We start from the raw sequence: 13,688 nt of genomic DNA, 5'->3' as shown, positions 1-13,688 counted from the left end.
GTATTTTCAGAGGCCGCGTTGAATGTGACACCACTGTGCAAAATAAATGTGTTTTTTTTAAGGATTTTAAATTTAGACAAAAAATAAGGCTATGAAAAGTGACATTTTTCATACCCTGAGAACTGCACTTTAACGCACCCCGAGCTTTATTTGCTCAACAGGAAAAATTCCAAAATGTAATTTAGTTGTATTACATTTAAATGAACGTGTTTATCTCTTATTTAAAGATCAGCCAGCTGGATTAATTCTATTGGATTTCACTTTTTGTTTGGGTGTCTGCTGTACCCCCCGCATTGTCAAAACTCCACAGTCAAACGCCTTAAATACAACAACATAGCTTTGTTTCTTGCTGATGAACATGAAAACATATTCTCTCATCTCACACACACACACACACACATAAACTCACACACACATCACACACAAGTTTCCAGAGCAGATATTTGGTATACAACAGTGACATCTTCAGTCGGAGTGATGGAGGGAGCAGAGGACAGAGACGAGGAGGAGAAGGAACAATGGAGGAGCGTGTCGACGGAGGACACGCTGGTAATTAGTGCCATTTATAGGGAGAGAAAAGGGCTCAAAGTGCTTTCATTAACATTTACTCAGCATTATTCCACGTCGGCTGAATGACAGGCTGAATCTGTACAGTAAGAGGTGTTTGAGTTCCCTGACACGGGGGGGAAGCAGCTGAGCGACTTAATGCTTGTTCTGCACAGAGTGGAAGCGTTTAACCATCAATGTATTGCAGAGGAAATGTACTGCAGCTCCCTCACAGAGCTGATTGTCTGTTACACACAATGGTGCTGATCAAAACGTGTCCACAGCTGCACACATTCACCGATTGACATCTTCAGTTTTTTTTTGTTTTTTTTTCCAACTGGATTTTATTTTAGCAAAGTTTTCTTTTTCAATCACTTTTTTCAACATTTTTTTCTTCTCTTTCTCATTATTTTATCATTCATCATTCCTTGGTTGGGTATATTAACAGGTAGCATCTTTGGTTTTAATTATTATTATTTATTATTTTTAGAAATTAGAAATCCCCATCACTTGAACGCAACGCAGCCACTGGTGTGTGATCTCTTGTGTGTTTTCCATTTCTCTGACTTAGGGTGCGATGAGAGTGTGACGTGGCAAAACTGTGTCACTCTGGTGAAAAAGAAAATATAAGAGCAAATATTCAGCCCGCATCTGTTCACATGTGAGTCGTTCAATCCACGTACAGCACATCACATCACACACGATATTTAAAACACAACCGACTCGATTAAAGATTTATGTATTGTGCATAAACTATGAATAAATGAGTCTTGACATTTAACTAATGCTTATATTTAAGGTTGTTATGGGTATTTTATTCATCCAGCAGTACGACCTCAAACTATTCTCCACAGAGTGATGTTCTACTGTTATTGATTGTTATTTAACAGAAAACACACTGTGCTTTTGAAAGGAGTTCAGCGTCCTCTTATGACATAAGGACAATATATATATTTAAGCTTTGCATTTTTTGGTTTTTATTGTATAAATTGATATATATCGTAACTATTATTTAAAAAGCCTGTGCCCCTGACAAAAGTCCAACTCAGAAATAATCATGGTTTTCATTTATTATTTTACACGTAAGGAAATGGGAGGAAATTCATAACTTAACATACCTCCAAATTTAAAGTAGCTGCATTGTTGATGAGCCTCAACAGTATGACTAAAAAAAAAAAAAAAAAAAAAGACACAATACACCACTCGCATGATACTTGAAACTGGCATCTGAGATGTCATTTACATATATTAGCATATAAAGTAATTGGCACAGATGCCAAGGAAGCAGCCGCAAACAGATTAATTGTCATCGAGCAGTCGTGGTGACATAGTTAAAAATGAGCTCCTTTTAAGGCACCAATTATCAGAGAATTTCCAAAGTAACCTTTTTTCATCAGCGACTCCCTTCCCCACTGTTGTCGCCTCACACACACACACACACACACACACACACACAGTGGAAGACAGACAAGTAATATGCATAGTATCAGCATCCTAAATGTATAAATATTGTAAATAGCTGTCTGTCGTCTTTCAAGTTGTGCCTTTGAAATCAGGCCGCGCTGCATCCCGCTCTGAAAACGAGCACATGTGCCTTTGTTTAGCTGGAGACGAGAACAAACGGCAAATTCTCACACACACTCATTGTGAGAATGCGTAATGAATTTTTCACAGATAGAAATAAGAATGCGTCTGCTGGGGCTTCCATATGCTGTTTTCTTCCTCTTTTATGAACACATTTTAATGCTCTCTGAGCCCGGGTTTAGACGCAGGTATTGTCTCTCTCTGTGTGTGTGTGTGTGTGTGTGTGTGTGTGTGTGTGTGTGTAGATCTGATCTCCCTCTGAACCTGTGCATGTTCTTCTTGAACAAAAAACACCATCTTCCCTCCCTTTTCTATTGCTTTATCTCTCTGATTTTTCAAATTACGACGTCATTTGACATTTACCAGATTTAAAAAAACTCGCACCCTGCTAATGTAGCAGCTTGAGTTTGAACCTTGCTGACCTTTCGCCGTGTGTTTTCAGTGCGCTAGCCGGGTCAGCGCTGAACCAGGACCCTGACTGACTGACTGACTGACTGACTGACTTTGGGTAATTGAACGGTGGCTCTGTCTGTTTGCAGGTTGTTTGCTCCTCCTCGGGAATTGCAGGGGCTAACAAATGAGCTAGCTTAAGCCGTGTGCACTTTGGAGAGCTTTAATCGCTGGTTCCCAGCAGCCACCGTGCAGCCATCTTAACTAATGTTGAGACAGCAGAGAGAGAGAGAGAGAGGCTGTGGTGATCCCTCGTGGAAATATCAAGCGTCAGGGAGGAGGGAGACTTCTCAAATCACAACATCCCAAATGTGTTGTTGTTGTTGGAATTAGGGTTTAGCTGCAGAGTATAAGGCCTTGTTTACCTGACATGCCAGGGTGTTTTGTTCATTTCTTTTTTTATAAGCTGATAAACATAAGAATGAAGTGAGCTGGAATTGATTTTGGGTTTGATTTGTTTAAAAATGGATGAGAGGTGAAACACCTTCCTAGACAAATAACTAAGTCCAGTTGCTTTCGATTTAACCTCCTTTGAAATACTATGACCTGGACAAATGAGAATATGCACCGGCTTTTAAAAATGCTGATTAAAAAAAAAAGTCACTACTGATTGTTCTAATTTTACTGTGGCTTCTTCCTCCATTATTGTCATGAAACTGTTAAGAACACAAGTCGACACCGACTCGTGTTCTTAACAGTTGGGCCACTCAGTCCAACACAAAAATAAACATTACAGTGAGCAGCTGCTCTTGGAAATTACTGTGCTTTATATTAAATTGTGAGTTTGTTTGATTTAAAGTAGCAGCTCACAACCAGCAGCAGTTTATTTACTAATGCTTATGAGTTTGAGTGTTAGTCAAGAGCTGCGTAGATGACATTTAGCAGCATTTACTTACTTAGCTTTCTATTCATTTCATATTGTTTATTGTATTCTATAAACATAAGAATTTCTTCTTTTACCTTTTTTTTCCACCTATGACATATTTTCTAATAGGTGTTAATGGTGATAATAATGATAATAAACCGCACACACACGACAACCAGTCAAACGCAGGCCCTGACACACATTAGAATCTAGAGATGGCAGAAAATAGAGAAGAATGTGAAGAGGAGTATTATTGTGTAGTGACAAAAAGGGACTGAGTCGGGAAACACAAGTTTGTTTGGATTGTCAGCATTGTCAGTGTGTATGTGTTGGTGTGTGTGTGAGTGAGTGTGTATTGCTGTTGCAGAGGCGGAAATGGATCAAACTTACAGTCTGTTTTTGTGCATGCTTGCTCCAGTGCCTTTGCATTTTTTGTATGTACATGTGTGTATATCCGCTGTATGTGTGTGTGTTGTGGGAGTGTGTGTGTGCGTGCTCCCATGTGTGTTTATATTTCTTAATGACTTTCTAATTCAGGGCCAGCAGGAACCTGCCTTTATCTCTATTAGTTTAGTAGCCTGGCAAACAAAGAGAGTCTGTGGCCGTGGCACCGAGCCAGAGGAAGACTCAACCGTAAAAGCACTTGTCCATCTGCGTCTCCTCCTCCTCCGCCTCCTCCTACTCCTCCTCCGCCGCCTTCTCCCCCACTCTTATTCCTCCTCTCGGGGTGTGAAACACTCTCTTCCTCCTCTGTGTTGGTATAAGAAAAAAAAAGTCTTGATTCCAGGCTCAGGAGTCCGCTTATTCAATCTAGAGGTATTGATTGTTCCATTAGCTGATCAAGTGCAAACTACATGTATATTGTGCTGATAGTCTGGCACCTCTAGGGCTTGTATTAAAAAAAGAAGATATTAAGACATGACATTCCCGTGAGATGTGTGGTGATTTTTACACATTATGATCTCCAAGAGAGAGCTAAATGCTAGAATAGTATTAATGGTAAGAGTCAATAATGAAAGACTGACACTGAAATAACTTCTGTTGAATTCAATGAGACTCAGATTAATCATTAAAGCTCCGTATTTTATATTTTTATTGTGTTGAAATTGAAATGTTGGTCCATAAGAAGATACTTTTGTGGTTTAAGAACCAAAAACCAGCCCATTGTAGTTTTACATCACCTCTCTCTGGCTCTGAGCCCCTGATTGGCTGACAATTCCCTTAGTGACCCAATAAAAACAGAGCAGATTTCAGGTAAAACACCCAGATAAACCAAATCCTGCAGAGTCTAATAGTGGATCCAGGTGGGCGGGGCTTGGCGCACATAGCTCAGAGCAGTGGCTGCTTCGTTGTGACATCACAAAGTCACATATGTCCTGACGGCTGATTTTAAGGCTCAGTTTCTGAATACAGGTGTGTGCATTTCTCTGTGGACCGAGACTTTGATACTTTCACATTATTATTAATACAGAACCTAAACTTGATTTATAACTAAACAATGCACTACCTCTGTACTATATGGGACCTTTAACGTTTTCTTTGTAAACTCAAAAAAGTGCATTAAAATGAGGGGAAAGTAAATCAGGAGTTGAGCCCTGAAATATGAACCTTTAGATTATTGTGTGAGTGTCACAACTGTGTCCTAAACACATGTAAAACCACTTTTAACAATGGCCACAGAAGTCATTTTTGGCCCTTGACAATATTCTATTCAAGGAAAGGATGACAGAGGTTATCGATATGGCCCCTTTTGTAATTGCTGATAATCATTGTCAGTTTGAACTGCGTTGCATTCAAGAACACCAAGCAGCAGCTGATAATGTTCTTTCTGCTGGAGAACTACTGAGCTCATATGAGACTGGTTCGCTGTCTGTTTCTCTCTGCGCTCGTCACATTTTGAGCTGTCAGCAGTGCAGCATGTGCATGTGCAGCTCTCACCTCATGGTGTCACAGGTGTTTTCTCATGAGGCTGAAACATGACTGGACCAGAGTCGTGTTCATGATGTGACTGAGTTAATGAATCCCTCGTGTCTCCGCACTTTGACAAAGTTAATGTTTAACACATAAGTGATTTGCAGCAAAAAAAATATTAATTACAAAAAAAACTCATGTCTGGCTGGACTTGTCCTCTTTTACTATTTACTTTGTCGTCTCTCCAACATATGTGCACATCACATCAGTTAAAGGCTGATTCCACTTGGTTTTCATTATTACATTTTCTGGCTGTGTTACAGTGGATCCATATTTGGCCCAGGCTGTTTGCTGGGGCATCATGCGGTGCAACAGTGTGGTTCACTGATGTGTTTTTAATAGTTCTGGACGACAGTGGAGTTGAGTGGCTCAGTGGAAGGAGATATATCAGGATTTCTGAGCCAACAACAAGTATGAAGCACCATTCAGTGATGCTTTTGTCTTTTCAATAGATTTGCTGAGATGCATTTTACAAACAGACATCACCTCTGACCTTTAATGCTTCATTCAGGGGTTGTGTGTGGAGGATACATCTCCTATTCACGAGATTCTGGGGGAAAGAAGTGGAAGCAAGTCTGACTTTACCAGTTCTACTGAAGCAGCTATAACTTGGTACAAATTGTGTTCTTGGGGCAAAGTCTGGTAACATGAACTGGTCCTCCTATTGTTAAGATCTCTCCGGGGCCTCACAAACAAAAGATAATGTAAAGAAAGACAGCAATCAAATGAATCTTTTCATCATTTCAGACAATATTGTGAGTGCTGATATTAGATTGTGTTCATGAAAATGCGGATTTCTTCATAATGGATTAGTTTAGAATGTATTTTCCTTTCTCATATTAGCATGTTAAAAAGCTGGTTTAAGATAAAACATCCTATGAGAGGGATGGAAGTATTTTAAAGATACTTTAAAAAACTAGGCTCCATGATATGCAGAGGCACAAATTTGCATTAAAAAATCATCATTATAGATTATGTGTACTTATGTAACAAGCTGATCACCAGCCGCAAGTGATAATGATGGAATAACAGTCAATGCAAATGCAAGTAGCAAAGTGTCATGAAGTCATTAAGTCAGTGACTTTTTGTCCACGAGCTGAGAAAACAACACTTACAATTATCACCATATAAAGGTGTCGTAGCCAAGCTCCAAACTCCAGAGGCTGAAGAACAAAGCCAACAGTGAAGTGTCGATACCTGCAGTTCCTCCACTGACCACTAGAGTGTGTCTCCAACACTGAGGAAGTCTCCATAGACTCCCATGTTAAAATGTCCAACTTTACATCAGAAATAAACATGTTTACATACAATGTTCACTCTGTTTAATAATGAGGATTGTCCCTTGCTGTGAACTCTGACCCCCACCACCGCTAACACACACACACACACACACACACACACACACACACACCTCTTCCGGCAGCAGAAAGTTGCTTTGCTGTTCTCCACATGCCCGCGTCTCACCCATCCAGCCCCCCCTCCCATCCTCCTCCACCACCTCACCTACCCCTGTGTTGGCAAAGGCATCTGTGTGCGGGGGTGTGTGTGTGTGTGTGTGTGTGTGTGTGTGTGTGGGTGTGTATGTCAGGCAGGCTGCTGCGTGGTGAGCATGCCCTCTGTCATTCATGCAGAGCAGCCCTGTCCAACTGTCACTTCCTGACAGGCCGATAATCAATCTCTTTATTAACTGCTCTGCTGCAGACCACCGCCACTGAGGAGGGAGGGAGCGAGGGAGGAAGGGAGGGAGGGGAGGAGGGAGAGGTGAAGAGAAAGGAGGGAGGAAGGGGAAGAGAGAGGAGCAGGACTCGAGCTGTAGCTTCAAAGACTTTAATTAAGGATCAGACCCGGAACAAATTTTAAGACAGCTGGAGCGGTTTTAAACGCTTTTATTTTGGAGGGTTACATCACATTTAATGACACAGCAAGAAGAATTTTTCGTGTTATCAAAGTACAGTGGTATAGTTGTAGTACTAATTTATAATGGAGAGTTTATAGAGGGGAAGTGGCAGTATGAAATTTTATCACCTCATGAGGTTGTTGTGCATCCAGGAGTTGATGTTTGTGTCGACCTGATCAGGGCAAGTCCTGTTCTCTCCCTCTTAGATGTGATTTTGTTCTTTAGAGAAGAAATATCCAACACTTTAGTGGCGTCATGTTCCATTGCCAAAAGACCAAAGCTAAACTCGCTATTACTATTCTCACAAAGATCACAAAGAGCAGCTCCCGTACAGTGGTTTTCAAAGTGGGGGCAACCAGGGGGCACTAAGGGGTCCTCTGCAAATTGTAAGGGAAGATGAGAAAAAAATACACATAGCAAAATTAAATTGAATTTATTTTGTATGCATTAATATAAAATCTGATTTAATATAACATATTGAAATCAAATATTTCAAATGACCTGCCAGTCAAAAACATAATTTGTAATGTCATAAACTGTTGACCAGTGTTGATCTGGCAGTTTGCACCTGATACCAAGATGCTCTGCTGCAAAAAATAATCAATATAATATAATGTAATGAAAAAATACATTTAAAAACTAAAGTTTCTTTACGTATTTCATCGTATTGTCAGTGGACTTGCAAAATAGGTCCCCAGAAGTTAATGCTATTCAGGGGGCCTTGGCATGGAAAGCTCTGGGAGTTGGATGTGCACCTGTCCTAGTTGTATTTCCCTGTTGTTTTTTGAGCAGCTGTCTCGCAAAATTCATATTCTTTCATGAGATACAAATTGTTTCAGTTTTTCTGAAGATGCACTTCTAATAGAGAATTTCATAGTTTCAAATAAAACCTCATTTGTTTCCTTGTACGTCTGTCCTGTTTTTTTTCCCTCATTATGTCCAAACCTGTGTCTGTAAAGATATGAAAGCAGGTGGCAGGAAGACTGTTCAAAAAAACAACAACCTGCAGCCAGACCCAATGGCTGCGTGGTTGGGTTGTCTACCATATGGGCGCACAGAGCCCTTAGCAGCAAGTTTATTGTGTTTGTCTGGTGAAATGGTGGCGAGACGGAGGAGGACGAGGACACGGCAACAAATATAGACAAAAAAACCCCGTAAAGCCTTTGACATGATGGGACGGTAGTCGCGCCACAGTTACACAAGCGGATGCAGATGTTTTGGGATGCAGCATCTAAAGGATGAGACTGAATGACTGTGTCCACGTCAGCCTGTTTCTGCAGGGTAGAGAGCGATGCTTTTGTTCCACCGAGGTTATTTGCATTCCTGATAGTTGTTGCGAGAAGCAATTAACATTTTCCTCATTCATTTTACGAGCTATGATCTTCTTGAAGTCTCGAAGTCAACTACATCGACTTCATCCATAACTGTAACTAGTGCTGTTGCCTGTTTTTCTTTCTTTTTTTTTTGAAGTTAATGTCCCCATTCCTAATCTTTTCTTCAAAGCTCATTTGTTTTACATGTAGCCAGGGGTGTAGTGAGTCTGATGTTTTGGACTCAGCCGTGAAAACCAAAATAGTGAGCTAACTACAATCACCTCCCCCTGGGTTGTCTGCCTCCACCGCTCACACTGGTTCCAGGTTTCATCTGTTTATCCAGAATCACTGGGAAAATGAACCATTTGGTCATGAATGTTGTAGTCTGAACTAAAAGCTACAAAGTGTTTTACCATCTTACTGTGACCTTGACCTTTAGCCACCAAACTGTTATCAGAGCAGCTTTAAAAGGAACTATATTTCTTTCTTTCTTTCTTTCTTTCTTTCTTTTAAACGTCTTTTTATTGAAGGTTTTGCAGATGGGGATATACAATTAGTTTAAGAAAAAAATGACAAAAAAAAGTTGAAGGCAGGGAATATCTTATTCAACTCAGAATTCATTCCAAAAAAAAAAAGTTCATCGCCTCCACAGATCATCATCCCCCAAAACATTCTCAATCCCCCCCCCCTTTCCAAAAAAGGAAACACAATCAGTGGAATAAATAAATACTGAAAAGACTTAGAAATAAAGACATGAGAAAAGAAAAACAAAACAAAACAATGCAGATCTTCGGTATGTCCAAAGATATTATATCAAAATCCTCATATAACACATTGCTATAGCATCCTACACATTCACATAATTAAATAATTAAACAGGGGCAAATCCTAAGTATACACAGTGTGATCTACATTTGCAGAAACTATATTTTATACAAACAGGAACATTACTCTCAATCCAAATCAATTTTATTATCATGCCATAGCAGATAAAAGAAAAGAAGACGAAAAAAGAACTACATCAGCGTGTTTGTTTGACAGATGAGGGTAAAGTTCTGGTCTGGGCTTCGTGGTCCGTTTCCATGTGTTTGGGAGGAGACAAAGCCGAGTGTGATGACAGAGGAGGAAGAGACAGTGTCTTGAGCTGCTGTCCAGACCTGCTGCTGCTGCTGCTGCTGCTGCTGCTGCTGTTGCTTTTTTGGATGCTGGGCTTCCCTGACAGCATCTCACCCGTCGTCACGGTGATAATTTATGAGGCGGGAAAGTGCATCAGTGATTCTGGCGGCCAGCAGCCAGCCAGGAGTCAGCGCGCTGCCTTTTGTACTTCTCCGTCCTTCTATTCTCCGCTCGGTGCTCAGTTTCTTTTTCGGTCTCTGTTTTGTCCCCAGATCGACTTTTTTTTTTTTTTTTACCACAGTTCTCCAAATGTGATATTAACATTTAAAAGTGTGTTTTATTTCTTATGTCAGTCAGTAAGTGGTCATACACACATACTGTAACAACCACAAGGCACCAAATGGCAGGGATTCTGGGTAATGTAGGACATAACTAACCGAAAACTGGGTACCATAAAAGTATATTACAACATTTAATCACAAAAGGAGCGCCTCAGACTGATGAGAGCTGAGGTGGAAGGAGATCACCAGGGAGGTTTTCCTCTGCCCTGATAGCAGCTGCACCAGAGGACATCAGTCTGTCCGTCCACACACTCACCACACCGAGATGTCAACTCAACAACTAACTTGAAATTGAATTTTTGTGTATCTGCGCTCTCCGGAGAGGACTTTGTGAGGATTTCAGTGACTCTATGACATTTCCTCCAGTGTCACTATGAGGTAAACATTTCTGCAATAAAACAATGGAACCGGAGCTGTTGATGCTTATACACTCACCAATCATTTTATTGGAAAACACCTGTGCACCAGCCTCTTTGTGCTATTGTGCTACCAGCCAATCATGTCACGTTGGCTTAACACATTGCATCCTGCAGATCCAGATGTGGAGCTTCAGTTTATGTTCACACCATACAGTACACAATGAAGAAAAAAATGATCCTACTACCTCTAAATGTGACAGTGGAGCCAACAACAAAGCCAGGATGTTGTGACGGCCTATTCTCCGATCACAACTGTTAACTTTGACAGTGTAATGTTATCTTAACAAAAAGAAAAAAAAAAAGTTTGGGGTCTCCACTCACCTAGTTTGATGTCTGTGGTGTTTTCCAAGACATTGACTGTCATGAGCACCAAGAGGATAGACGTCAGTACATGGTGGTGGAACCTCTTTTTGTCTCACATACGCTGAATGACAGGTTGGACTCTATGTTTCTCAGCGCAGTCTCATAACAGGTATATTTAAAATGCTGCAACACTAACTAAAACAACATTGTGATTTCTGACATCACACAACACCATCGGTGATTCAACCCTCTAAGAGGAGGTGTGGTTTTACAAAGGTATTTCCAAACAACAAACAAAACAAAGGGGATCTTGTTCACTTCTCTTCACATCTGACAGGTGTTTTTATATACGACTGGCCCCTTATCAGGTTCTTAAAGGGATAGTTCAACATTTTGGCAAATTGGCCGATTGCCATAATCCCTACAGTCTTAGGAGTTTGTTACCTTTAATTGTCGGTGCAAGCTATTTTTAGAACAGCAGAGCAGAGCCGTGAGCTGCTCAGAGCTACGCTACGGAGGCTAATGGGATTTCTTGGTTTCCCTCATCAAACTCATCAAATACACAATCCAACAACTCCAAAATACTCTTGTGAACAAGTTGTGACCTGCACATTCACCACGCTATGAGATAATAATGGAATGTTACGAGACTAAGTTGTTTTCAAGGCAAATGCAGAGGCTGCTTGCCGAAAAAACTGCCCCCAATGGAAACGCACATCAGTTTTGCATGAATTTACCTAATAAACAACTCTGTCTTGTAACGTTCCGTTATTATCTCATAGTGTGGTGAATGTGCAGGTCACAACTTGTCCACGAGAGTGTTTTGGAGTTGTTGGATTGTGTATTTGATGAGTTTGATGAGGGAAACCAAGAAATTCCATAAGCCTCCGTAGCGTAGCTCTGAACAGCTCGCGGCTCTGCTCCGCCGCTCTAAAAATAGCTTGCACTGACAATTAAAGGTAACAAACCTACTGCTATGACTATAGGGATTATGTCAATAGGCCAGTTTGCCAAAATGTTGAACTATCCTTTTAAGTATTAACCTAATCCTGATGCTGGTCGAGTATTCTAAAGTTTGTGTTCTTGTGTGTGATCTACAGGATGAGTTCTTGATGGAGATCCAGACACGGCTTCAGTCTGAGATCGCCCAGTGCTGCCTCACCAACGCCGGGCTCTCCAGCCGCACCGCGATGCCCCTCGCTGAGGCCGACAACACGACTACAGCCTGAGCTCAAACACACACACACAAACACACACACATAGTCACAAAACGCACGGGAGGAGAAGAAATGGCAAACCTTGTACAGATCACCTCAGAAACCACTCATAGATTCAGTCACACAGACGGCGTGTCCCAGTGTCCCCAACCCAAACAGCTGACTAGCAGATCTATGCGAATAATAATTCTATTGCAAATAATGATAACCATAAAACTCCAAATCCGGGTAATAAAGGCGGAGTAGAGCTCCCTAATGAAACGCAGGCCTCCCCGCTGCTTCCCACCTAATGTTCCCGCCGAGCCGCTCGCCACTTTCCATAAAGCAATTTTGCACGCCCTCTTCAAACGTGAATCACCTAGAAATGAAGAGACCCCCCCCCTCCACCCCTACCCGTTCCCCTGCCATGTCCCTCTACCCCCCTAACTCCCCCACCATCACCTCCACTCTCCCCTTCCTACAGCACTTATAGAGCTCTGTGTGTGTGTGTGTCTGCATGTGTTGCAAATCCCTGTTTGCTTGTGTTCCATCATCACTTAATGTTAAACTGATGCATTTCAGGACACTCCTTAGAGGTGGGCTTGTGTGTGTGTGTGTGTAATGTATGTGTGTTTGGGTGTGTGTATGGGTTTTTTTTTTCACAGTGCTTGTGGGGGTTGGCAGTTTTGTGGGGACCCCGCAGGTTTAAATGGCTGTTTGAGGCCTTTTCCTTCGCCTTTGAGGCTAAGGAATGTAATATGCCAGTGAGAGGACCCCACAAAGATATGTGATCGTGTGTGTGTGTGTGTGTGTGTGTGTGTGTGGGTGTGTGGGTGTGTGTGTGTGATGTGAAATCAGCTACGTTTCATCTGCATTAATCAGCTGAGAAGCACAGGCAGATGTTCATCATTAATACAATGTGAAACAAATGAGCAAAGTGTACGGAGCTACAGCAAACAGAGGTGTGTGTGTCTGCAGAAACCCGCAGGCCTACACACACATGCACACACACACACACACAATGCTTCTATGGACTCACTAGAGGATTAGAAAATGACAGAGTTTAGGTATTTTCCACACTGCTGTGTAGACGACCACTGATTTCATTTGTGTCTTGTTTATATTTCAGGTTTAAAGGTTAACCACACATTCACAAAAACACAAATTGACCAGTAACTATACATGTGTAAAAATGTTCTTAATTAATCATGAATGTGTTTAGTTGTAACATTCAGTAAACCAATTGTTATTCTTTTTTCTGTTTCCTAAGTTCATGAGCTAAAAGAAAGTATCAGAACATTAACATTTGATGAAGGTTTGAATGTGTGTTTGCTGCAGGGGCTGGATTTAATCAGCTACAATGGATTTGCTGGTAATTAAGTTACTAAATGTCCAATGTGCTGTTTTTATGCTGTCCCTGTCCAATATATTTACTCACAAGTGTTGATGGAAACACAATAAAAGAAGAATTTACTGATAAGCTGCAGGCTGGTTTAATGATAATCAGGACGTGGAGGAGACCAAAAACGGAGCCAAACTTGAAGTAATTCTTAAAATCTTGTATATTCACATTTTGAATATGTCAGTAAGTATAGGTAGTCTACTGTAGTCTTGCTGCCATGAATGCAACAACTTCTTTGGATTAACTTCCTTGATAAACTGATTTTATCTAAATGCAGGTGGGGAC

At 41.1% G+C, this 13,688-nt stretch overlaps 1 protein-coding gene across 1 annotated transcript in view; it reads left to right on the top strand.

Moving 5' to 3' along the window:
* Window positions 1-12,606, top strand: part of LOC146964126 (uncharacterized) — a 67,200-nt gene extending 54,594 nt beyond the window's left edge. The window contains exon 12 of the mRNA XM_085767211.1: window positions 11,906-12,606. Within this exon, the coding sequence (XP_085623337.1) occupies window positions 11,906-12,034 (129 nt within the window). The 3' untranslated portion in view covers window positions 12,035-12,606. The remainder of the gene's footprint in view (window positions 1-11,905) is intronic.
* Window positions 12,607-13,688: the final 1,082 nt, after the last annotated feature.

Source organism: Trachurus japonicus, chromosome 22 (assembly GCF_045865225.1).
Source record: "Trachurus japonicus isolate A0001 chromosome 22, Traja_1.0".
NCBI lineage: Eukaryota > Metazoa > Chordata > Actinopteri > Carangiformes > Carangidae > Trachurus > Trachurus japonicus.
Note: the sequence above shows the minus strand (reverse complement) of the source record. Positions and strands in the feature narration are given on the sequence as shown.